This window comes from Sander lucioperca, chromosome 13 (assembly GCF_008315115.2).
Source record: "Sander lucioperca isolate FBNREF2018 chromosome 13, SLUC_FBN_1.2, whole genome shotgun sequence".
Classification (NCBI taxonomy): Eukaryota; Metazoa; Chordata; class Actinopteri; order Perciformes; family Percidae; genus Sander; species Sander lucioperca.
Genome location: NC_050185.1, coordinates 15314453 through 15342100, shown reverse-complemented (window position 1 = coordinate 15342100; position 27648 = coordinate 15314453). Strand labels below are relative to the sequence as shown.

General features: G+C 40.5%; 1 protein-coding gene across 3 annotated transcripts in view; it reads right to left on the bottom strand.

Annotated features, from left to right (window-relative positions):
* Window positions 1-1815: 1815 nt before the first annotated feature.
* Window positions 1816-27648, bottom strand: part of ppp2r5cb (protein phosphatase 2, regulatory subunit B', gamma b) — a 31515-nt gene continuing 5682 nt past the window's right edge. For 2 of the 3 annotated variants that reach the window (XM_031321840.2, XM_031321839.2), the window contains exons 4-16: window positions 11718-11917; window positions 8741-8851; window positions 8457-8549; window positions 7752-7882; window positions 7579-7638; window positions 7259-7367; window positions 7106-7159; window positions 6401-6571; window positions 6118-6245; window positions 5907-6008; window positions 5606-5678; window positions 5181-5297; window positions 1816-4606 (exon numbers count right to left, since the gene is read on the bottom strand). In XM_031321840.2, the coding sequence (XP_031177700.1) occupies window positions 4472-4606; window positions 5181-5297; window positions 5606-5678; window positions 5907-6008; window positions 6118-6245; window positions 6401-6571; window positions 7106-7159; window positions 7259-7367; window positions 7579-7638; window positions 7752-7882; window positions 8457-8549; window positions 8741-8851; window positions 11718-11917 (1484 nt within the window). In that variant the 3' untranslated portion in view covers window positions 1816-4471. Of the gene's footprint in view, window positions 4607-5180; window positions 5298-5605; window positions 5679-5906; window positions 6009-6117; window positions 6246-6400; window positions 6572-7105; window positions 7160-7258; window positions 7368-7578; window positions 7639-7751; window positions 7883-8456; window positions 8550-8740; window positions 8852-11717; window positions 11918-21942; window positions 22190-27648 lie in introns of those variants that run through there. The other variant, XM_031321841.2, reaches the window with a different exon arrangement.

The following is a 27648-nucleotide window of genomic DNA, read 5'->3' as shown; positions in this document are numbered from 1 at the left end:
CACTGACGTAGTTTGATTTTTAATGACGTATCCAGCCCAGGGGAATATTTCCTCTTAGATAATTGGGGTACAATGTGTTGATAATGAGGAGACAATTTGCATCCTCATTACGGCAGTCATTTAGAGACAAAGTCTATTATGCTACAATGTTTTGCTCTTTCAAAGCTAATACATGAATTTATGTTTGGCTCTGAAAAATAGGATCTGTGGAATGCACCGAGGGTGAATCCCTCAGATAAAATATGCAGCAATAAAACAAGTTCAAAGGGGATACTTACAAATCAATGATTGCAATGTCTTGTTCACTGTGTCATCATCACTGCTACAGCAGCAGCCCAACACTAAGGCCTATTTGTGTTTTAGAGGCGAAATATGTGCAAGTCTATTTGTTTTCTGAATCCCTGCATGGTTCATCTGGGTTCAGTGCAGATCCCAGCAGGGGTGCTAGACACATGAGGGTGGGCGGGTGCCAAATCTCACTTTTGCCTTCAAATGAAGAGGAACTTCGAGTGACCTCCGACAAGCCAATCTAGAGAGTGTTAGGGCATCTGTTATTGGCTGATGGCAGCGCCCAGCAACATCTACCAGAATATCAATGGCAGTTTATTCAGCAATGCACGAATGAACTCTAATTCATTACTGCAGCAATAATAAATACCCGATTTCAAACAAAAGCAGACACATAAGAGAACACACCCTATTTAAACAAGAGGCACCATCATTCAGAGAAACTGCAACATTTCTTATATTAGTTATGTTTGTTTGTGTAATGTTAATGAATTCATAGAAACCGCTTTAAAATAAGATATATCAAGAGGCATTGATCTGCAAGTACGCTTCATGAAACCTTCATTTAAAGGTTCCCATTGTAAGGTAGAAGTATAGTAGTCCATGTTGACTGTACAGAGAGAGACTTTCACCTTTTACTATGATAAAACAGTAATAGTGTAACTCCTCATTGCAGTGATCCGATTATGATAAGCCTCGAGATGAATCATCAGGCTTTCAATGCTGTTGAATGTCTAACAATCTTGTCCAGCAGATGGCAGCAAAGGATTACATTTCCATTTAAATTAGTCAAATTTAATAGGGATTATACATACAATTTATTTTTAGGATTAGATTTGGTTCCTTTCTTGAGGTTTTACATATTATATGTTTGTAGATATTTCATATCTACAAAACTATAAAAATGAACTTCTAAGGACTAAAAAAAGTTAAACAATTAAACTGTCCTCTCTGTATTTCGCCAACTGTTCTGTATACCCGTTCTGCCTGGTGACAGGCAAGTGCATGAGTTGCTTATTCAATGTAAAATAGAAAATTGTTGAAAATGTTTACCATAGTTATGTTACAGTATCGTGTATAGTTACCAGCTGTTACTTCATGGGTAGAAGGTTAAATGGAACTGATAAAGACTCAGGTCATACAATCTAAACTTATAAACAAGTCACAGGTTTGTTTATTTTAGACCCGACACTAAATTTCAGCTAACATTAATGACATTGACTTGCTGTTAATTCAACTGTCCCAATAGGGACTAGGTGGAAGTGTCATGAAGTGGTTGCTGAGAAAGAATACCAGACTTTTTTTTTTTCATTCGTAACAGGTCAGTGTAAATGCCAAATGTCCACTCTGACGTAGAAGCTCATGTTCATGCTAACCTGACAACCAAGGCACGAAAAAGCTGCACCATGACGTGCGGTTGCTTCTGGGCCAGAGGTGGGCTGGAGTTCATCAAGAAACCTGCAACGGGGGGAAAAAATAACCAATGACGACTCACAGAAGTTTTTTTTTTTTTTTAGGATGAAAATATAAAACTCACATGTTCTCTTTATTTGCTGTATATAGATAGATGTACACCACTGGAGATTTGGATAAAAGCACACAAAAAAAGCTCATGTATTTAGAATCTCAACACGTCTGAAGATGAAAAAACAAAAACGGAAAAGATGTTGGATTAAAAATAGTTTAAAAATACTATCCAAATGCTATACGGTTTCTAAATGTAGTCACGCGTGTTGAAGTCTGTGCCACATACCCACTGTCTGCGGTTGCTAAAAACCTCTGTATTCTTTACACAGGGTGTTTTGTAAAAAATGTGAAATCTACCATTTAATATTACATAAAATAAAAGTACATTATATATACAATATCAAATGAAGCCATTTAGTATGAGACATATACTAAAGGACACTTCATTCTTTTCAAAGAAAATTAAAACAAAGCTTATGTAAAATGAAGAGCTCCAAAGAAGCCAATTTTAAAGCCATTTTAAGAAGAACAACAGTCACCAATGCGACACTCCTGCATGACAACCAACAAGCAGAGGATGCAGATTACTGAAGGGATGGAATCACTGATCAAATCCACTGTTAATACCCAGGGCAGAGGGGGATAAGGGTTTGGTAAAAAGCCTTTGGTGAATGTTGTTCTTCAAGACAAACATGGAGAGAAAGAAAAAAACCAACATGACTGCAGTATTATTTACAATTTGCACATTCAGTTGAAACACTGACAAGAGGTTCTGCAGGCAAAGGAAGAATAAAACCACGACAAAAAAAGAACTTGCAAGCATCCAGAAGCAGATCAAACAGGTGTCCAAATAACGAGCCCTAGTGTGCAGGTCTGGGCAGAGGGGGTCAAACAACGGCACAAATCAGAAGCGGAGTGGGACAGTGGGGGAAAAGTCACGATCGGAGGTGATTTCCTCTGCTGTGGAGGCTAGCTCTTATACGCCCCACACACCAAGACAGACAGCATCACGGATTTCAATTCTTTAATAGTTTGGTTTTTTTTCAGTTGTGTTTCTATTTTCATTCAAGTTTTATCAGGAAGTGCTTCATCACTGAAATGGCTTGGGGCGACCGCTCTGCTTCTCCTCTTTAGCTTTTAATTACAAAATCGACTTTGTAGCTTGAACAAGGCATGTGCTTGCATCCGAGCGGCTGGAGGTTTGCCAAGTTCGGACTTGAACGCATCAGGGGGGGTTTTGGAAACTAAGGTTAAAATTGTTTTTAATGATCTGGCTTTTTAGTTCATGCTACTACACAATTCTCAGTTGAGCAAATATCCCTTTAGACTATAAAAGGCACTGTGAAAAGAAAGGCTTATGTTTGACCTCTTCAAACCAAACATACCTCATCTATGGAGCAGTCTAACACGTGTTTTATAAATAAAAGGGTCTTGCTTGAGAAGAGTAGAAAAAGCAGGTCACTATCAGCACAGTTTCTGCCCCCGTTTGACTTCTGTCAACACACAGCAGCATTGTGTAAATCCCAGACGAGCAACTACATCTCTCTGACCTCTCGTAAGCCTCACATGAATGACAGCGACTTGTACTGAATGCTAATGAGCGTGTTGAACACACTCCGACCATGGCTGGATGGGATCGGGCAACCAAAAATAAATCCAACAATCCCCTCTCATGTAACTGGCGAAGCAAACCAGGCTCGGGCTGGACTCATCCCGAGGACCAATCGAACGGATCTAGCCACGTAACAACAAACTATCTGAGCCAGCGACACACACTGCACACCTGTTAACTTATTGCCGACACAATTAAAAGAAAGGAACTAACTTAAAGAGAAGTTAGCACCAAACTAGGCTTGTACACACTCTAGACCCCTGTCCTGCCAGCCCTGTTGGATGAACAGAGTCGTGTTGTAACTTTGAATCCTGAACATTCTACTGGTAGTCCCAGATGACCCTGTCCTGATTACCAGAACGATCAATGAATCTTCACAGCTAATTAAAAAAATTAAAATAAAATAGCAGGCTCCAAACAGAGCAGTTATACGGATAGGAAGTGTGTTTTACTCTGAGAAGAGCTCCCAATATACACTATGTAGGAAAAAATAAAATATAAACAGCTGTCTAGTTTAAATGTTATGAGAATAGCTAATATTAAATATATAGAAACAACTGACATTTTCTCATAAACTGATGTTTTTTCTTTTAAAACTCAAAACCGAAAGGCTAATATTATTTGTACAAGCACCTGACATCTATAAAGAAGAGGCGAGAAGAGAAGACGGCTCACGCACAGAACAGAACACCTGAGAGAAATAACCAGAAGGGGGCAGCACAGCACCCCGAAAAACAACGAGTTGCGAGGACAGGAGAAAAACGAGGGAGGGAAAAGAGAGAACGCCACTACAGTATCTTGGGTGAAGTTTGGGTCCATGGTGCATTTCGTGGTCCTGTCGCTTCTGCCGTCCAGCAACCAGGACAACAACCAGGTGGATAAAAGCGGAAGGTGGGTGGGGGCCAGAAAAGCCGAACAAGGCTTTAGACGTGCGGCTTTAGACATTCCCTGTGTCCGGTGGAGCTGGGACTGTTCAGTTCTGTGTTGTGTTGTGCTGGGCTGGACTGAGATACCAGAGTTCTGCTGTTGTGCTGGCCTCTGTGGGCCTGTGGTTCCCCTGTGGATGCTGCTGCTGCTGGTTTATGATGGCTCTCGGGTGGTCTCCTAGTGGCCGTCGTGCGTAGTCAACATTTCCTCGGCTCTCCGGTGCAACTCCAAGGCTGTGACAGTGCAGATGTCCCTAGGGAGTTCGGATTTCCTCCTCATCAATGGGCGCTCTCTACGCTGATCTTTTAGGACCTGGACACATGGAGACAGTGGGACAGAGAGGGATAACATTCAGAACTAATACACACTCCAAACCAACTTCACAGTCAATACACAACTTTTCTGTTCAGCTTTGCAGGCAACAGAAGTGTTGCCTGCAAAGCTGAACAGAAAAGTTGTATATTTACTTCTGTACTTTTTCTACGTCTGAACTTCTATCGAGACAGAAACATATATGCCTTCTCAAGCACCCCACTCTCACACTCCCAACAAGCACATACTGTCTTTTCAATATAATTCAGTCTGATCCAAAAGAATTGCATGGCATGACAGGATAAGTGCCAACATGAGCAAGCTTCATAATACTTTGTGAAGCTTTAATTTAACTTGGTATCCAATCACATACAGTATACCTACTGTAGTTTCAGCTAAGTGCTTTCAAGCCTCATGGATTCCATTGAAGCATACACCCACTAAAAACAAAAAAAAAAACTAAAATATAAAGATAAGAAATTGGCCCGCAATGATTTGACTGAAGTGCAATGTTAGACCCTAAGAACGCCGTGATATTCACTGCTACACTATACACGGACACTTCATTCCTTACCTGTGTGGCTTCCTCCGTCATAGCTTTCTTTAGCATGTTGACATCGTCTAGCAGCGGCCCGTCTGTCTCCATGTCCATCGGACTACCTGAGCCTATCGAGTCAACGTATATCAGAAACTGTACAGGGGGAGAGGAGAGGAGGAGGAATGATTAAAAGGCACCACATAAAAACTTTTCTGGTGTGCTGGATTTTTCCTTCTTTTGATTTTAAATCTTTGATCAACTTTAAGAAATGTTGACTCATTTTGAAATCTCAATGAGCTTTTCCATAGTGCTACCATGAACATACTGTATCTGGAGCCTCTACCCACTTCTCCAACTCAGCTTGTTTAGGCTATGTTGGTGCATACTCAAAGACTGTGATTGGACAAGTGCAACTGAGGCAATCCTGAAACACATCATCAGTCAGTAAAGTGTCTGCTCACCTGTGGGTTTGACTTTGCAAGATTCTCAATCTTCAGCCATGCATCTTCTCTCTCTTTCCATTTGGCTTTCTCTCTGAGACACAGAACAAAAGCAGACAAAAATCTTTAAAAGACACAAAAGGAAGAATTTACTCAAAGATACACCTACATCACAAATCTATGTTCAAAGGAGTTTGTGGTTCAGTTTACTTTGATGGTTTACTTACCTGCTTAGTCATTCTTTCAGTCTCATTCTTTCCATTTTTGTTTTCTATGATGTGTAATAAGACCCAAGAGATGCGGTGTCTCGCTTGTGACTTACTTGCTTTTTTCTGCCCTGAACTGCTGGGTGCAGTCATCAAACAGCTTCTGGTTCATCTCCATGAAGAGTTTCAGAGCATTGTAGATCAACCCATGGATCGTCCTGCAGAAAGAATAAGATTACCACGGGTCACTTTATTTACGTACTATATCATCATCACAACCAATCATCAGGCAGAGAAACACAGAGACATGGAAAGCCTGTGACTCACTTGTTCCAGTGGGTCTTGGAGTTGCGGTAGAGGGATGGGAACATGATGGGCAGGATCTTGGCGGCGTTGTCACTGATTAGACTCATGATGTACTCATTGTTCCAGTAGTACAGAGCTCGTTCTGCCACCTAAGAGCACACAAGTTTATAACGGGGTACATATGTAGACAGACAACTTTTGATGAAAAAAAACAAACAAACAAGTGTGCCCAGATCACCTCTGCACATGTGTATAACAAAAGTACTAAAATCACTTTATACGTGTGCTAGGGTGAATGTCAGACCTGAAAGTGTGGGCTGGACACACACTTGGCCAACTGTCTGAAGAGGGGCTCCATGACTTTGACAAACTCTGAGGGCTCAATGACATCCAGGATCTCCTCCAGTTCATTCAGGAACATCACCTCCTTTGGACTGTGGGTCTTTGGCCAATACTTTAACAAAGCCATTACCGTCTGCACACAAGGACAACAGGATTACTAAAGAAGAGCAATGTACGAACGGCTGATCTGTCCAACTAATAATATGAATAATGAAGTACTACAGGAGCTTGCATTTAAACAAAGTTTAAGAGACACATATTTAGACAGACATGTTTAGAGAGATGAAGTACAGATAGCTATGTATATATTTTGGTTGTATATATCATTGTATTTGTCATCCAGGACTGAGAACCGTTGAATCCACTAATATGAGATCAAGTTTGTTTTCCTATCTCTTGTACAGAAATCCCTGTGGCTAAGCAAGAAAATCTGTCATCGCTTTATTTTTTATTAAAATAATTCAAATGCATTTCCTCTGCTCGTTACTAAGATTTAAAAAATAATACAACCAGCCACGAGTACCTGACAAATCACATTGCAACTGAGCATTATAAGGAAATATATAAACATAATTGACCTTGGAAATGTCTTGAGCAGACAGGATATAAAAGGATAATTCAATCAACAATATTAACGACATAACAACAATAACAAATCACATCTTACCGGTTCTGTGAGGGTGCTATCCTTCTCTAAGAACTGTACCACACAGTAGGCCAGCTAAGGGAGAGAGACAACATCATGTCACCACAACACTGTTATTATAAGGTTTGGTTTATAGCAGAGCAAAGCATTACGCATTGTTTAAGACTGACAAACCTGTGGGTGATATACACTAAGAGACTTGACTTTGTGTAAAGGCAGCAGAACTTTCAGCAGGAATATTTTGTGCTCTTCTTTCAATGGTAATGCAAACCCATTGATTATGCTGTGAAGAGAAAGGTGGTCGTCAGACAAAATAAGAGCTGGAGTTCATTAAGACTCTAAAAGGAGTCGATACACAACAGAGAGATAAGAGAAAGGCAATACCTGTATGTATCAACACAAATGTGGCCATTTAATAATTTTACTACTGAAACCCATCCTGAAGCATAAACATGAGAAAAGTTTTACGGGTGCACCTCTCAAAAATATCTTACCTGCCTAATATTTCCAGTAATTCTGCTATTCCATTATGATGTTCAGTCTCATAAATGAACCTGAAAAATAACAACACGGTGATACATCATGGTGGTACATTTAACAAAATACACTCCACTAGTTACAAACAGCACATGTGTCACCAATCTGCCTAAGTCAATGACTCACTCACCTATAAAATATGTTATTAATGTGTTTCCTAATGTAAGCTCGCAGGCCCAGGAACTTGCCATAGATGCGATGAAGAGTGGTCTTTAAAAAATCTCTTTCCCTGGGGTCTTCACTGTCAAACAGGTCTAAGAGCTGTGCACAAAAGAAAAGATTACTGAGACACAGAGCGATTTCAACTGAGCACCAAATACAAAGATCTATGAAAGAGAAAGAAAAAGACACTCAAGCATCATGAAAATGCATACACTGCCCTTTATGTCAAACATGCAGAACCAGGGTTCATACGCATTTTAACCAATACTTTTCCATGACTTTTCCATGACGTTTTGGCAAATTTCCATGACTATGTATTCCTGAAAATGTCAGTCGACATTAAATCTGTGTTAAAGTTTACCATCAGAGGTTTAACAATAAAATGAATGACAATTTATGTGGTTCATAGTGGGATTTGTAATATCGCGCCCCGAATAGAACGGTGAGGTTAAGACGACGTGAAATACATTTATTAATCACATATTATTATGCTGTGTTAAAAAGAAAAATTCCATGACTTTTCCAAAACTTTCTGGGTCGTTTTATGTTTCCAAAACCCTTCCAGGCCTGGAATTTGCATTTTTTAAATTCCATAACTTTTCCAGGTTTTTCCAAAACGTATGAACCCTGAGAACCCTGCACACAAATGTGTATCCTTACAGTATGTACTCACCTGCATTACAAACTTCTGGTCAATATACTTTTTGGCTATGTTTGGTTGAAAGTCAGGTGACTCTAAGAACCGTAGGAGGAATTCATAGACAAGCTGTGGAGAGAAGAGCCGAGGTTAGAAGACATAAAAGTATCAGCTCAGCTGTGTGGTTGTTTTCAGTTTACAGTGCGTTTGCGTGTGTGTGTGTGTGTGTGTGTGTGTGTGTGTGTGTGTGTGTGTGTGTGTGTGTGTGTGTGTGTGTGTGTGTGTGTGTGTGTGTGTGTGTGTGTGTGTGCGCTGTGTACCTGTAGATGTGGCCATGCAGCCTCTAGCGTGGGCTCATCTTCCTCTGGGTCAAACTCGGCACCCGTGGGGTTGGATGATGGCGGCAACGTCCTGAACATATTCACCGAAAACTGTGGGGGGTGGGGGGGGGGGGTGTAGGTTAGCTCAACAATCACTGAAAATTAAACATCATTCAGTCAACAAAAGGGATTCATGATATCATGTTTCAACTCCTGACACAGATTTAATCAGTTTATTTTATCAAACAATATATACAAAAACAACACTCGGATTTACCGTCTGATATCAAATGACAAAAATTAAAGCCAATGAAAAAAAGTCTAAATAACTAAGAGAGACTGATGGGGCAACAATCCATCCGCCACAATATTGGACAAACAAGGCTGATTACAATCAGTAACCTGTCCCATAATATTACAACATTAGGTTGTTGGGGGAGTTGACTGCTAAGTACTAAAGAGGAAAACAAGCCTATTTGCAACAACTTTGCCATTTCAAAATGAACTTAAAACAGTGAGTATGCTGGCTATTTTACTGCAGAGATGTTAAAACAAACACTGGTACAATGGTATGCAGCCTCTGCAAACTGGTTTTTATTCAGGTTTAATTTTGCTTTTGAGGGAAAAAAAACTTAGCTGGCCACTAAAAAAAAAAAATAACTCGACCCAAAATGACTTCCAGTACTCCACTTATTGACGAAAACTGTTCCAAGAGACAAGTCAATAGAAAGACTGTTTGAGAAATGAAGTTTAAATGATGTTAATCCATCCTCATAATCTGCCTTCAAGATTTTAAATGAGAAAATGTTGTATTTTTCTTTAAGAAAAAGAATGAATGGAAATTTGTATTGGTGGTTAAATATTCCCTTGTGTGTTTGTCTGAGATATCAGCCTTTTTCACTTGCAATACCACTTCCCAAAGTGGGAAGCATGCATCTATTTCCCTTCTGAGTCTATTCTCACTTTCAAGACAGCACACTTAGGACATTCCCACTAGAGTGCAGTCGACCAGCGGTCAAACACACTCACCTACCATCATGTTATATATTCTTAGCAGAAACCATGTCTTACTTCCCCCTAGAGTACGGGACTAATGGAACAACTACTGTTGTGTCATTCAAAGGTCTGCCAAGATATTGTTCTAAAGCTCCAACACCGAGGCAATAAACATGCCCTGAAAGTAACAAGGGTTTTTGGAGGAATCATCTGTACAGCCTTAACATAACAATACACTTTTTATGGCTAAAAAAAAAAAAGGAGTTTGTCGTGTCAATCTCTGTACTTTGATGATGAAAGCCTATGTGGACTTCAAAGAGTCCTTGTCTTTAAGGGGGCAGAGACAAGGGGCTGATAGGAATAAGAGTATATTTTCATGCAGATGTGGAAGCTCCGTTGCATTTTCTGCAGCACTGATCAAATGAAGCCACGACAAGGAGGATGGGGGTAAATTTGCACCTTGATTATCTGCAGTTTACCATGTTGCATTGAGGCAGGGCTTTCATTAAAATCAAAGGCTTTTAAATTTGGCTTGGGAAAGCAAACCTGCCACCCATAAACAGATCCGGGCCACGACCTCAGAGGAACACATTTCTAATAAATAAACAGTGGGAGCCACACTGACTACAGCCCAACTGAATACACAGATTCAGAACAACAGAGGATAGAGCTAAAGACAATTTAGGTTCAGTGACCTCATATGGGTTAACTTTCTTAGCCATCTTTTAAAACACCACTAGGTGACCACTTGAGGGAAACGGTTTACGAATCATTTTAAGGATAGAAGTTTAGGTGGGTTTATGTGACACAGATCGTTTGGTTCAAACTGCGGTCAGAGATGCTCATGTGAGTTTCCTATGACTCGGCGTGGAGCCAAGAATAAGACTAAATGGGTCTGTAACAAGTGAGTATTGCTGGCAGGGCAGTAGGAACCACAGAACATTCTCCTCCCATGGTGCAGAAATAGTCGACATAAAAAAAAAGAGAGATCCAGGTTCTTGACTAATAGCAGATCCTTATACAGAGGTTAATGGAATATGTAAGCAATAGCTTTATTTAACCGAGTCACACGGCTCTTCAAGGACACATGCATTTAGTGATTTACAGACAATGAAAGAAAAGCCTTCTCACCTCAGACATGACAACTCAGGAACACCTAACTGTCAATCTTAAACCTGAGGACCTACTGTACTGCTACACTGCACTACAGCCACGAGTACGGCACAATACGTTTTATAGACATTAATAAAATAATATGGATGCCTTATATAGAGTAGGCTTACACTAGATGGAGAATAACATCACCAGGCAGGGTATGCTCATGACAACCTGTTGCTTTACCCTCTAAAATACTCTAAATAAAAACACCCACGCTGTGATTATTCACAAAATAAAGCTTTTTGAAAAAAACTGCCTCTCTTATTAAAGATCTTACATGTAATATATCATTTAAAGGTCTTACATGTAATATATCATTTAAAGGTCTTACATGTAATATATCATTTAACTGAAAATAATAATAAACTCTTCTGCAAAGTCCAAATATAAAATGTAACTGGAAATAAAATAAAAAATGCAATATTGAATCTCACATCTGCCGAAAATATTCCCTTTAGTACAATACTTATAACTTTTTTTTTTAAACAGTAGCAGTTACACATTTATTTTAAGTTTCAACTCACTAATCTAATCTAATCATGAATCTCACAAACCTGCAACAGTAGCTTAAAAACAACATCCATCCTGTCTCAGCACAGAAGAGGCCACAGTGTGAAGGAAATGAAAATACCACATTCTTTGCCTGCAACACAAGCAACTGCTTTGTCTTATGTGCAGGGACATTTAGTCTGGAGTTGAATAATGTACAGTACTCAGATAGCTAACCTGAGTATGTTCACATTTTAAATAATCACATTTTCTGTTAAGAAACTGTTAACTTCATGTGAATGTCAATGACATATCCAAGTCTGTTTATACTGACCATGTGAACCACCTCTGGGTAGATGGGTTCGGTGATGACATTCCTGTTGTGGGTGATGTACTCCACCATCTCGCTTATCGCCGCCCGTTTCACCTCCTTCCATTTCAGGTCACTCAGTGGGTCTGAGACAAAATCGAAGAGGACGCAACACTGCCGCAACTTCTGGATGAACAGCTTCTCCTGCTCTGCAGGGGGAACATCTACAAGACAGAAATGGAAGGAGAGTGGGAATTAACAGATCTGCCATTGTGTGTGAAGATCTCACCTTTAACAGAAAAGAACAGGAACTACTGATTCCAGATATTAACACTGTATCTAAGAAATTGTCCCTCACAATACCGGGGCAGTCACAGAACAGCATCTTACTATCGCATAGTTCGCCAAACACTCACTGTTCAACTACCATGTTATATCCCACTATCATCAGGGAGAAAAGAGTAACAAGTCATCCAAAACAAAGACGAAATGATGCAGGAAAAAAGGTAATGTTAGACATAACAGATTAGGCCACAGAGAAGTGGCCAAAAACATTGCTGGAATTTGAATTTTTAGGAAAACACATGCACCTGACACTGTATAAACAATGCAGAAGTAGTCTTTGTTAATCACTGTTGTACATGTGGAGGTAATGACTTGTATGCTTCAAAGCTTTGTTTGTTGCCATGTTAATGGCTAAAAACCATTGGTTATATGTTTTCTCCCCACTCTTACAGCTAGTGATTTGTACCAAAGCTTCAAGAGTTATTCAGGTGCAGAACAGCTGTATTCTGCTGCTGTGGAGTTCATGTGGTGACATGTAGAGACTTCATTTAAAGATTTCATGAATCAATAATTCAGCTTTTTAAAGACTGTAGGTGCATCTCATGTCTCTTATTTGATAGCTCCTCGCTCCTCGGCTGAACCGAAAGATGTTCTGTCCCTCCTTCGCGAAGGCCGTCTCAAAGCTCTTATTCTTGCCCCGAGGAGCGAGCATCGAGGAGGGATCTCCTAGGAGACATGAGCAAGGAGCCATGAGCGAGGATACACGAGTGCAGCCTTTCCGGAAGCCGCGCAGCTGAAAGGGGTTGCTAACTCCGCCCCTACAGCTGATGCATTCATGTGACGCTTCAGAGGAGAGGACGTCTCATCCCTCTAAAACACATTTCCTCGTGTCCTCTCTCTCCTCCCATCATGATTTCTTTGCGTCTCTCCTGTGCTTCCTCGCTGGGACAGACCAAGACGTGAGGAAGGGAGGCAAGTGGAGGAGCCGGAGATGCAATTTAATAGAACTGAGATGTACCTGGTGTCACCACCACTAGATCAATGATGCAGCAGAAGATCTAATTCTGCCTCCAGGAATATTGATCCACACCTGTCTGTGTATTACAATCATTAACCAGCTATTTAAAAAAACATTACACGTTTTTGTAGCTACTGCACACTCACAATGAGCCAATCTCCATTCTGTGCCAGTGTGCATTGCATTATTACTATACAACAGCTGCCTCGAGTAAATCTTTCTCTCTTAATCAACATAATATGCAATCAAATAAACATTACTATAAAATAAGAGAATAACTAAAATAATAACTACACATAAATGCTCATGTTAATGTATAATCAAGTCTTTCAGCGACCCCTCAAATACTCTGGGGCTATGCCAGAAGCTTTTAGCACAAGAGCTAAATGCAGAATCACCAAGGATTTGTGATCTGCACTTTTGGAACTGTTACAAGTCTGCTCCCAGAGGACTGAAGGGCTTTCCTAACTCATACACCAGAAATGTTTCAGACACATAATAAGGCCATGTAGTGCTTTATAAACATGTTAAAGAACTTAAGAACTATGACAAAAATACAGGTAACCATTGTAAGGATTTGAAAATAGTTATTATGTGTGCTCTCCCTTCGGTTTTCATCATTACCCAGGCAGCACAGTTCTGGATCAAGTGTTACTGACTGTTACGGCTTTTTGGGAAGACCAGACAGGAGACTATTATGATAAACATTCTATTTATTGCACCAAGTAGTAGAGTAAGTAGAAATAATATACAGTGAGGAAAATAAGTATTTGAACACCCTGCTATTTTGCAAGTTCTCCCACTTAGAAATCATGGAGGGGTCTGAAATTGTCATCGTAGGTGCATGTCCACTGTGAGAGACATAATCTATCCAGAAATCACAATGTATGATTTTTTAACTATTTATTTGTATGATACAGCTGCAAATAAGTATTTGAACACCTGAGAAAATCAATGTTAATATTTGGTACAGTAGCCTTTGTTTGCAATTACAGAGGTCAAACGTTTCCTGTAGTTTTTCACCAGGTTTGCACACACTGCAGGAGGGATTTTGGCCCACTCCTCCACACAGATCTTCTCTAGATCAGTCAGGTTTCTGGGCTGTCGCTGAGAAACACGGAGTTTGAGCTCCCTCCAAAGATTCTCTATTGGGTTTAGGTCTGGAGACTGGCTAGGCCACGCCAGAACCTTGATATGCTTCTTACAGAGCCACTCCTTGGTTATCCTGGCTGTGTGCTTCGGGTCATTGTCATGTAGACCCAGCCTCGACCCATCTTCAATGCTCTAACTGAGGGAAGGAGGTTGTTCCCCAAAATCTCGCAATACATGGCCCCGGTCATCCTCTCCTTAATACAGTGCAGTCGCCCTGTCCTATGTGCAGAAAAACACCCCCAAAGCATGATGCTACCACCCCCATGCTTCACAGTAGGGATGGTGTTCTTGGGATGGTACTCATCATTCTTCTTCCTCCAAACACGGTTAGTGGAATTATGACCAAAAAGTTCTATTTTGGTCTCATTTGACCACATGACTTTCTCCCATGACTCCTCTGGATCATCCAAATGGTCATTGGCAAACTTAAGACGGGCCTTGACATGTGCTGGTTTAAGCAGGGGAACCTTCCGTGCCATGCATGATTTCAAACCATGACGTCTTAGTGTATTACCAACAGTAACCTTGGAAACGGTGGTCCCAGCTCTTTTCAGGTCATTGACCAGCTCCTCCCGTGTAGTTCTGGGCTGATTTCTCACCTTTCTTAGGATCATTGAGACCCCACGAGGTGAGATCTTGCATGGAGCCCCAGTCCGAGGGAGATTGACAGTCATGTTTAGCTTCTTCCATTTTCTAATGATTGCTCCAACAGTGGACCTTTTTTCACCAAGCTGCTTGGCAATTTCCCCGTAGCCCTTTTCAGCCTTGTGGAGGTGTGCAATTTTGTCTCTAGTGTCTTTGGACAGCTCTTTGGTCTTGGCCATGTTAGTAGTTGGATTCTTACTGATTGTATGGGGTGGACAGGTGTCTTTATGCAGCTAACGACCTCAAACAGGGCATCTAATTTAGGATAATAAATGGAGTGGAGGTGGACATTTTAAAGGCAGACTAACAGGTCTTTGAGGGTCAGAATTCTAGCTGATAGACAGGTGTTCAAATACTTATTTGCAGTTGTATCATACAAATAAATAGTTAAAAAATCATACATTGTGATTTCTGGATATTTTTTTTTTAGATTATGTCTCTCACAGTGGACATGCACCTACGATGACAATTTCAGAGCCCTCCATGATTTCTAAGTGGGAGAATTTGCAAAATAGCAGGGTGTTCAAATACTTATTTTCCTCACTGTATGTATGTATGTATGTATGTATGTATGTATGTATGTATGTATGTATGTATGTATGTATATATGTATATATATATATATATATATATATATATATATATATATATATATATATATATATATATATAAATAAAACATATATATACACACACACACACACACACACACGTGTGTGTGTGTGTGTATCCTAGAAAGCAATTACTAACTTTGTATAGGTACATAACAGGAAACAGATACATAATTGACACATACGCAACTCATCTCCACATGGAATCAAATATACTCATGACTCATACACTCCTCTAAACAGAAAATGGCTTTAGTCTTGCTGACATTTCTCAAGGCAACATTTTTTTTTATCCATCTTTTGTATAAGGAAGCAGGCAGTACTGTGGCACTGGTACAAACAGAGTTGATACTTAATTAATACTTTAATTTGATTACTTGGCACTGATGAAATAAGTCAATTCTAAGAGATCCAGTACTGTAGGTTGTGCACACTCCCACACAGGCTGGAACCTGAACCTGGGACTGACAGCACCAACAGGCGGACTTTCCCTACACCTCCATGCTTCTGAGTCACAGTGGCACAGCTGGTATTCAACGCACAGCACGAAATACAGCTACCTATGCTACCTGTAACTGTAAATTAGGGCTGGGCGATAGGGAGAAAATCAGATATCACGATATTCTTGACCAAATACCTCGATATCAATATTGCGGCGATATTCTAGGGTTGACAATTGGTGCCTAAACAAAATATCTTCACACTTAGATTTTAGATAAATAATCATCAGTAATGTGGACATAATGTCTAAGTGGGGAAAAGGCAAATAAAAGAACAGCTAGAACAGCCTGGTAAGTTCAGAAAAGTACATCACTTTACTGTAAAGCAGCCTTTAAAACCAGGAAAAGACAACATATGTCATATCACGATATCCAAAATCTAAGACGATATCTAGTCTCATATCACGATATCGATATAATATCAATATATTGCCCAGCCCTACAGTAAACGCTATGTTTCTTTTCTGTACATTTGCCTATTTATTGATTTCTTGAGCCGAAATGCGTCTGCGTTATATTTCTACCCAAACAGAGCACTCGTAGAAACACATTTACAACTACTTAGGTTTCCTGGGGGCGGTGGATGAGGCGTCATACGAGTTGTTTTTTGACTGTGCATCAGCCTTAAGGGCTTGTTTATGTAGCACGAAACACACCGATTACAAAAAAAGTTAAGTCTATAAGATACACTGTAGAATAGTGACAAGTCTGTAAGTAGCTCTGCAATAACATCATACTTCATTCCCTCTATCCAAACTTCTGGCCGCTTCTGGCCACAAACAGGATCTAATTGACCGCATCAAAAGGTCAAACAGCTGGCAATTTGCTTCACCCCTGAGCTTTGGCTACCACAACGGTGAAGAACCCTAATGGGGATCTGTTTTATGTTTCAACACTGTTTATGTAAGACACAGCTGGGTATATTCTTTTGTTCTGTCTTCCTTTCCAACAAGCTGCTGCCAATGAGCAATATAACTTTGTGTCCTCTCTCTCTCTGTGTATATATGTATATATATGCTATACCTACAAAAACTATTTAGCCCTTTTTTGACATTGAAGAGGAAAAAACATGAGATTAGTGTGGCCCTTTAACTAGGACACCCCTAACTCATCACCTTGGCAGCTAAGTGTTTTAGAAGTACTTAAGTTTATTAATGTAGATCATCTGTTTTTATTCACAGTTTAACCAAGGGATTTTAGGTTCAATTCATCAGTACCTGAAAGGTCTGTGCCTGTTACAAACTAGCTGGACACGGGTCCACCGATGAGCACCTCATCTCATCAACCCCTGAGTGCCAAAAGGTCTACCAGCTCCTGTTACACAACAGTACTAGGTTTTCCAAACAGGCCTAAAATATTAAGAGACATGCTGTGCGACTTCACACACGGGGCTCTCTGCATGGATGGGGAACTAACCTTTACTCATCTAAAGGCTCCAGCGTGCACACAGGAAACCGGTCATGGACACAAATTACTCCCAAGTAGACTTAAATACCACAATGTCTACTGGTGAATATTCAATGAACTGATTAATAAACTGCCACCAGTGGCAAATACTTTGTACATATTCTGTGTCAAAGCATCACAGGCCAACCAATGCAAAGGCATGTGGCTACCGGTATGTGCTATTATGGGGCTACAATTTTCTGCATGATTTTAAACATTGTGAGGCCATTTTAACACCCACGCAAGTCACAATGGCCCTCATTTATCAACCTAACGTAGAAACCAGCACAGAAATCATCTTACGACAGGCTTCACGTGTGATTCATGAAACGTTCGTATCACCAATCAGAGCGTAAGAATGGTCGTACATTGATAAATGCACCGGCTGGAAACGATCGTAATTTAAATATCACGCCCCAATATATTCTTGGTTTTGAGGCCTCACCCCTACAATTTATGACATGGCGAGACATAATCCGGCTGAGAAGCGGCACTTTTCAGAGGTGGAGATGGAAACCCTGATGTCTCAGGTTCATTGGCACCAACGTGTGTACTATTTGGCAGCCTGAAAACTGTTATTAAAGGCTGTAGAAAGAATGTGGAATGGAAAGAGATCACTGATGCAGTCAACAGTGTTGCCGTAGTAAATCGGACTCCAGCTGAAGTTTATTTAATTTATACATCCTTGACATATGTATGCTATAGTCCTAATAGTAATAGGCTTATATTGCTATCTCTTAGGCCTACATGGTGTACTAAATATTTAAATAAACACACAGTAGCGGAGTTTATGCAGTGTCTTTTATTTTACTCTTAAAACTTAAGAGCAAAATTAAACTTTTACTTTTAGTTTTTTTCATGAGTCAGAACCAGGTAACAGCTGTGAGGGAGAGCGTGTGTCCTCCGCCCCCCGTGCTGGACCACAAAAAAAGAAAACCAAGCCGAAATAACTCTGTCAATGGCAGAAATAAATCGTTCACTTGTGGCCATTAACGACACTTTAAAAGAGAAATGAAAACCTGAAGAATAAATAAAAATTTACAAATGTAGCTACACCGCCGAACGGCATGTTGGGTAACATTATAGCTGCTAGCTAGCCAGGTAGCATAACAGTCTGTTAAGCTAGGAGAGGCTCCGGTCACTACTGCACATTCAAGAACAGAGAAGAAAGTTAGAGGATGAAGAAAGACCGGAGATACACCAGAACAACGTATGCTCAAGAGAGGAGCCGTCTGTTGCAAGTTTTTTTCGGACATAATTTAGCCAGTTATTGCCCGTCGCTCTAACGTTACTCGGCCGTGCTAACGTTACCGTGCTAACGTAAAGACTAGAGGTCGACCGATTTATCGGCCGGCCGATTAATCGGCGGATTTTTGGCATTTTTAAACATAATCGGCATCGGCCAATATCCCAGTATATCAAACCGATTAATAGGCAGGCGCGTCTGCGGGCAGCCTAGTGTTAAAAACATGAATAGGCGACATTTTTTACAGCGCGCCCAGACCAGCTGCCTCCAGCCCCTCCCCTCGTGAAGTCTTGCCGTGTGTCTCGCGCAGCCACTTCAGGCTCAGACACTACCGTTAGTAGTAGCATATTGCTGGTGTTCTTGCCTTGGGATCAACTGTACTAATAAAACCGTACAAAACACCCCGGCCACACCACTGTGGAAGCTCCCCGAATGTCATTTATCAGAGTCTGGTTGTGACCCCTGTCCGTGGCAGTCTCATCCACTCCTGTAACGGAGCTAACTGGAGCTAGCTAACCGCTAACGGAGCTAATCGTTGCTAACAGAGCCTTCAGTTCTCCGTGCCTGTATCCATTAACTGCATCTATGGACTTGAGCACGAATAAAACCCTTAATTTTATTAAATTGGCTGGACGAGTTTTGAATTACAACTAAGAGTTGTTTGAATGACAGAAATGTGCTCAGATAAGATCCTAATGAGGTCAACAGGACATGTAACAGTAGGGTCCCCAAAACACAGATAAAACACACAAACAAATGAACAATGATCTAACAAACAAGGTGAAGAAGAATTGACTTTAGATAGCCCTAGTCTGATGTGATTCAACAGGAGTTAGGAGGAAGTAGTGTTGAGATTAATAATAACATGTCACTTTCAGTGAAGCTTGCAGATTTGTATTCTCAGAAGTTTAATAAATGCTGCTAAGTGCACTAAACTTTTATTTTTTTCATTTAAAAGTTTATTTGACAAAGTTTATTTTCTTCTTACCGGTTTCGTTTATTTAATATATTTTTCATACAATATACAGTATGTTTTTACATTATACATTTTTAATTGAAGTATACAAGTGTAGATTGTTGATGTGTTCAATAAATGTTTTTGTTGAGAAATTCTGTGTATATTAGTGTTACATTTTATCTGCCAGAGAAAACCCATATCGGTCGACCTCTATTAAAGACATGTCACTTCAAGCATGCAGCAGAGCAACATTATGAACGCAATCCAACTACGGTCCCGCTACAGACCGTTGAGAAAGACGGGTTCAGAGCAATGATTAAAACACTGGATTTGAGATGCCTTGCCTCGCTGAAATACGTCCGCCAACCTACAAACATTATTCAAACAGCGAAGGAGGCTGACAGCGGAGCTACGTTCAGTCGCCCACTACAACCACACTACAACCTAACTTAATCTGTGGCCAAGGTAGTGTTTATACAACTAGCTTACAACTATTTTGTTTTGAAAGGGAAACAATGTTAAAGTTGTTTGTATGTGTATTCATTTGATTTGAGTTTATTTTACTACTTTGCAGTTTGCAGGAAAAAAAATTGTTTAGATTCTGTAACTGTTTCAAGCATTCTCCTTCATATAACGTTATTGTATGTTGATGAGCCAAGCAAACCCTTTAGTTATCAAAGCTTTTAGTGAACATGATGACATTGAAATGTTTTTGTGATATTCTATGTACTCCTGACAGTAGAATAAGCCATTATAAACCTATATAAAGGCCCATTATTGTTATTTATTTAAATTCATTTTAAGAAGTTTGATTACATTATATTTTTAATTTGAATGCACAATTGTTTTATAAATAACAAATAAATAAGAAGTCAATACATTACTTCTATGTTATTTTGTCTTAGTTAGGAAAGTAATGTTTAGTTAGGAAAGTCTGGTGCCTATAGTCTCTTCCACATGGTGGAAGGAATGTATAAGGTGCAAAAGGTATTATTAATTCAACAACAGTATCGGATCGGTATCGGGTATTGACAGATACACAAAGCCCTGGCATCGGTATCGGGACTGAAAAAGTCGGATCGGTGCATCCCTACACTATACCTTTTAAAAGCAAGGAATAGTATCCTGTCTCATTCGTATAGCCCCAGTTGGGGCTGTGCTGGACACTGCTCTCTGGGTATCGGGTCATCTGGCTCCATCACTACATTTATGGCACCCTGTTTTCCTGCGTGATGTTGTGCAGAACCCCACAGGCTAAAACAATGTTGCAGACTTTTTCTGCCGTGTATGGGTCCCCCCCGCTGATGCAAGACAGAGCCATCTGCCCTTAATCAATCCGATGGAGCGCTCCACCGTGGCCCGTGCGCGTACGTGTGCACTGTTGTACCGGTGCATAGAGGTCCTCTAAAAGACCCAGATCTGCCATTGGTGATAAGTGATCAACTGATGACTTCTCCTTCTCCAGTTAAAGTGATTATATGCTGCACCGTAAGTCCACACTGACTCGAAAACTTGCATACCCGAGTTCAGACCCGACGTGACATTTTATCGCAGCCTACACTCACGTTCAAATTGATAAATGCCTTGCTTTGCGTAGGAATCGGCGTACGCCCGTCCTACGCCTGTTTTAGGTCGTACGCACGTTTCATAAATGAGGGCCAATGTGACACTAACTTCTCGGCGATAGTAGCACATATTAATCAGCTGCATGTTAAATGTACACAGCCACATCGGTTTCTGGAAAAGGATTGATTGCAAAGAAAATAATATATGAACAAACATTTATTCAGGAGGTACTCTTGGCATTGAGCTAGAGTCAGTTTCCCATGCTCAGTACTGGCTGTGGGTCCCAGCTTCACACTCGTCTGGTTGGACCGTAACTTGGGGCCTACCGGAGATTCAACAAGCAGAGCATTTCCACTTTTCAACTTACACGTGTGTCAACTGACACAAGATACTCATATACAATACAATACAATACAGACGTGCACACTGACAACAAACTTTGACCTCACTTCCTATGACATCAGCAGTCTTGATGGGGGATGGGAGACTCAAAACTAGCACTCCTTCTCACTCTTTCGCCCTCCCTCCCTGACTGAAGCTAAGCTATGCATGTCTTGGCAAAACCCTTCCTCATTGACATACACACACAATCCGCCGCTTCCTCTTCCAAAAACACGCATGCAACATACACTAAGAAAGATAAATGCTAAAAGTATCTTGCAGCAACTTTTAGAAAAGTCATCTGTACCAAATATTTTCTTTCTACGAAATCCAAATGAGCAGCTGCAGTTTTTTTTTTTAAATGGCAACAACATTCTTGCCTATCCCCCCTTGAAACACACAAACACAGAACAGCAGATGAGTCAAATTTCCTAATCTCACCTCTAAAATGCATGAGGGCCACAGGCTGGAAAGGCCCATTGGAGCTCGGTGCATCCATAACCATCCCGCTGGCAGTTCTAGTGCATGCCAACATCAGTGAGCTGAGGCAGGAGACAGGGGAGAAGAGGGCAGCCCGGGCTAAGGCGAGGAGCCAGCCTCCATTTTAGCACGAACACTCGGAGCAGAAAATGAAGCTCCCCTGCTGCTGGAGGGAACCAGCTAGTTAGTGACGTCATCCCCCAATGCAGCTGCCTGGTTGGCTGGCTGCAATCACATGGGCTGGCTGTCAGTATAAATAAACATGAGTGAAAGGGATTGGCTGGTGGGCTGAGGGGGAAGGGTTGGGACTGTTACTGTGATTGGAGCGAGAGCAGCTACATCTATCAAGAGTTTTAAAGCACAAACTACAGATCTGCTCATCAGTTTAGCCCATTCTGTAATTCAAATAGCAGAATAACTACATAACTATAATAACTACACATTCCTATCAGGGTTTTTCCTATCAATATAAGGCTGATCTTCAATTGCTCTGTATGTCCGGCACATATTGCAGAATTGACAATCAAGTTGACTTGACTTATGCACAGAACCCAAGCTGTTTTGGGCACCATCTAAGTCAAGTCATTGTCAAATCAATGTGAGCATCAATACTAACTAAATGACTTTTCTCAGATCTAATGATTGTAGTTGGTCCCCAGTGGACTTCTTTAGCAAGTTTTGTCTTTAAGCTTTTTGGGTGGTATTTATTTATTATTTGCTCTAGCTTTTCCAACACAGACACAGATATGGTAATAATAATGGTCCAAAATGTTGTGAAATTGCATAGTTTGTTTCATTGAAAAACAACATTTTCTTGAGGAAGGATTTAAAAAAAAAAACCAAATATGTGCACCTGAGTCTTCCACAAACCTAGGGAAAACACTGAACATATAGGCTGTTTGTAATACCTCGACATCGACTGGTGTCTAACCCACCTCTCGACCTGGGTCGCGAAGCCAAGTCGATCAACACAAAGTCAACCATGGTTCAACCACGGTTAAGCCCTTGGTGTGAAAGTGGTATAACACTGTTTGCCAGATAAAAGCCTGTTTTATGTGTGTCTTGTCTTTGTGTGCATGTGTGTAAGTGGTTGCATGACAGATGGCTCTCCAGGAGCACAGCCTGAGCCCAGGTGTACAGAGAAACAGGAAGGCAGGAAGTCTCAATGCGAGCAACACAGGATGTGCATATGCAGAGAGCAGCACTCTGTCTCAGAAGCTCTGCGGACAAAACCCTGCACTGTAAAGCTGTGCAGGAAAAGGGCAAATCTACAGTGACGCAGACAGCTTAACACACTGAAATCATTCTCACGAACTAAGTGCAATTAAACGCGCCCTTCAAATGCACAATCCTACTTCGCCATATCAGACATTCCTCTCTAAAATCCTGTAACCATTACACCAGTTTAGGTAGAAAGGTCGAGTCATATAGTGTGCATCCACCCACTGCACACCCGTCATTAGATAACCAATGCCAATGTGTACTGTATGTCATCATGCTGCAAGGATCGTGGGCATACAGTACATGCACACAGACACACACATCACATTTTAAAAAGGGGCACTCCATGAAAAATAGCAAATGAGAGAAATTACCAACGGAAAAGTAATTTCCTGTGCAATCTGACTTTGCTCATTCCTACGAGGATTAGCATTATATAATCAGATCTGTACAAACGAAGACAGTCCACACACACATTTCCTATGTAAAATGTAAAGCTTGGGTATAGCATGCTAACCTGTAGGTTTCCCTTCTGTGAAGTGTCATGTCTCACGGTTTACACACTTCAACACATTTAAAATTAGTTTGAGCATTCATTTAGATTGTCAAGATGATAAGGTGACATACAAACAACTAAATTAATAACATGCACGCTTAGTTCACACATAATAGGGTGTCACAGTTCCTCCCTGTGGGTCTGTACTTCTGCTTTGGAAATGCAGGAGGTGTTGGGGTTGTTCAAGTTGAGATGTCGCATTTGGCTAGAGCACCTGATTTCTAAGGTCTGTCTGCATCTGCTTGGTATATGTTCTCATCACCTGTTTAGCAGCATTGTTTTAGTGTTATAGTATGTTTGACTGCTGAGTGCAGAATAAAAGTTCCTTCTTTCTCAGAGACGGCTGCAGCTTGATTTTGTGCAACTGGATGATGTATTTGTGCTGCTCTTTTAATTAAGGATCATCAGAAAGGGGGTAACATAAGCAAAAATTAGATTTGACATAGTATTATGCTTGCAAGGAGAACTTCCATGCTTGTTAACTCTAGCTAGCAGCTTACTCTTAAGAAGAAAAACATATAACCCAAGATCATTGATTTCACTGCGTTTTTCTCCCTAATTAAACTCTCCCAGGTTTCTGGTTTGACTCTTGTACACTGGCTGCAAACTGTAATGTCAGCCATCTAATATTTGCAATGTCAGAAACCTTGAATGTCTTAAAACTGTTTGTAACAGACATTGTAAAATAAAAATAAGAATTATGCTGGGGATTATTATTAAAAATAAGATTTAAAACAAAAAAGGAATATATATATATATATATATATATATATATATATATAATAATCCCCAGCATAATGATTGATTTAGCAGTATGACAGAACTCTAACATCTAGCCTGGCATCTAGTCATGGGGCAACCTCCCATCAGAACATCTGTTGTTTTGACCAAGACAACGCTAAACACACTTGCTTGTTAAAAAATACTCCCCAAACGCTGCTTTGGCACATGCATTCATGAGCTTGAGCATTTTGCCATGTCTTCGCTATTTCTGGCAGTGGCAAGAAAGTGAACTTTTGAGCCATCATTGCTTGTGTTCTAAATTCAGCATTAATAGCAGGAGGTCGGCCTAAAATACACAGTTGAGTGGTTCATTTACAAATCGGCTGATCTTCAATGTCATGGTTCTCTTTAAGAAACGCTTAGGGCTCAAATCTATTTGGAGAAACAGACCTATCAACACAGCTGAGGCCATTTTAACAGTGGCTGAATTTAATGTTCCCCTAAAGCCGTTTTCAATCATAGAAACACAGCTGATATTAGTATCCTAAATCAATTCTCATGTATCTGCTTCCTCTAACTCTTTTGAAAAGGGATCTGTTCAAATTAGAACTGCCATGTTCATTATGGCTGCTCTGTATTACTTTCACAAAAAGACTTACAATATGAAGGGACAAACCCTAAAGATTCTTGACTGCAACATAGGTGCGAACACCTGTGGCTGCATGACTTTAAGCTGAATACACTCAATCCAAATCACCATAAAAATACTGCCACTGAAACTGTGTTACTTAACTGAGGAATATTTCAAGGCTGTTCCTTAAAATAACTGAGTATGAGAGCAGTTGTTTTATGTGAGATGATTAACCAGGGAAGTCTCTCTCATGAGGTGTGGGAGTCTTTTCCTGTACCACCTGCAGGAGTGATAGAGGAAACCCTTCCCTGAAACCTGCCTTGCTCTTTTGCATCCTGCTTTAAGAATCTGCCTGCAACGTTAAAAAAATGTATCGACATTCAGTGTCACTTCAAACTTGATTTCCCTGCCAGACACTAAAACTTTAGTTTCTAAGTTTTACCCTTGCGGTTAAAAACAAACAAGACAATAACTTGTAAAAAAGAACTTTACAAAGAAGGGATTAACATTAAAAGGTCCAGTGTGTAACGTGTTTAGTTGTTCATTATCAAAATCTGTGTTGCCCGTTCACAAACTTGTCCTTTTTCATGAATATTTACCACCACCATCAATTCCAAGTATTCCTTTTGACTTAAAGTAAACCGAGCAAGTGCAAAAAGAGTAGCCTGTATTTGCTTTTATTAACAATAGGCACAATAATGAATAAGCTCTTGTTTAACATCCAAGCTCTTCTCCCTTTAATTTAACTTTAATTATTTGTATCTAAAGGCTGGCTAAGCACTGTAGGGAGGAGAAGTTGGACAGTTTTTTTGTCTCGTTCCAGCGATTGGCACATCTGGGTGATGGCGTCGGATATGCGTTAGCATGTTAGACGTATTTCCACTCACATACCCAACAACTGCTGAACAACGCCGACACACAGTCCTCATCTTATCCACCACTCTCTCGCCTGTAGCCTACTACTGGAACTGACCCGAAGACCGAAGTTTTCGAGGCGGGGACGGCATGAGACGAGAGGGCATGACACGGGAGGCTCCAGGCTGCAGCCACACAGTCTCAAAGTTTTCCCAAACTTGCGATCTTAAAAGAGGCCGGACTCTTGTGGGTCGCCACCACTCGCCATACTTCATGCTGCTATCTCTGACTCACTCACTGGACCGTCGACCTGACAAAAAACTGCATTTAGGCGGAGGAGCTCGGCTAGCTTCAGAGCTAAGGCGGGGCTACAGATTAGGTGTCCCTAGAACCCGCGTATCTAACAGTAGTTCCGCATTACATTAGTTCCGCATTACAATAATTAATTTGCACGCAAGTTTTATTTATTTATTTTATTTAGTAACGCGTCAATGCAAATTATTTGTGTCGACGCATTTATGTAATTGATGACGTCGACTACGTCGACGAATCGTCCCAGCCCTAGTTACATGGGGATTCTTTCATTTAGTATTCAAACAAGAACCACTATAGAAACTATATTTTCACCTCTCTCCTTGGTGGAGAATGTGTCTGGAATAGGACAACGGCAAAAGACAGTTGCATATTTTAGTGGAATACAGGAAAGTTGTCATATTGCTGTCACTTATCATGCTATTACAAGCCAGGGACTCATCTTCCTACATACTAAAGCACTGTGTACCTTTGAAATTACAGAGCAGATTTACAAACTAGATGCACAATGTTATGTTTCCATGTTATATGCAAAAACACTGAAACATTGAAATGTTTGTCCCAGTTAACAAACGTTATAGTAAATCAAATGTTTGACCAGCAGATGGCAACAAACCCTACGAGACAGATGCTTCACGCAGGAAAGTGCCTGATTTAAAAATGAACACATACAGAGGCAACAACTGTTGTTGATCTGTACTTTTTGGAAAGTATGCTGAAACGAGACCACAACGAAATAAACAGGCACCTTTAGAGCATTTATCTCCTGTATACAAGCTAGTAGTAGCAGTAAACGTTTATTCGAAACACTAATTTCTTGATTTTTTTGTACTTTGGTAGGACCTTATAAAACAACCTCACCATATCAGATCTTCAACAGAAAGCATTTTTACTGCCATTCTTCCGAATACAAATGCTGGGAAAGTTCAAATGTACTCTAGAGTCACAACATGCACACTTGGGTTTGAGGCGAGTTAGGGGAAAGGCCTGCTTCTGGTCAGGGTTTTTAGTCTCGCCTCAACCTTGTGGCTCTGCAGGACAGGCTTCCAGCAGGAGGTGGTGAACATGACTGGAATGAAAACAGGCCAAGCGAGGAGCCTGTTTGGACAGGACTAAGTGATAACATCGACCGAGCCACTGTGGGATAATGTTTTGCAGAGTGTTATCAAAGCTCCCATTGGGGTGTGGGAAGTAAGCAGCCTTTATCAGAAAATAAGTTATGCTCAACGGTTTCTTGACACAGTACAAGGGTGATGGCGAACCATGATAAAGATACAGGTATATTTTATGGTCGAATCAACTCCATTGTGTGTCCATTAATTCAAAACTTACACATAAGACTGAATGGTGAACAAATGGCCCACAATAA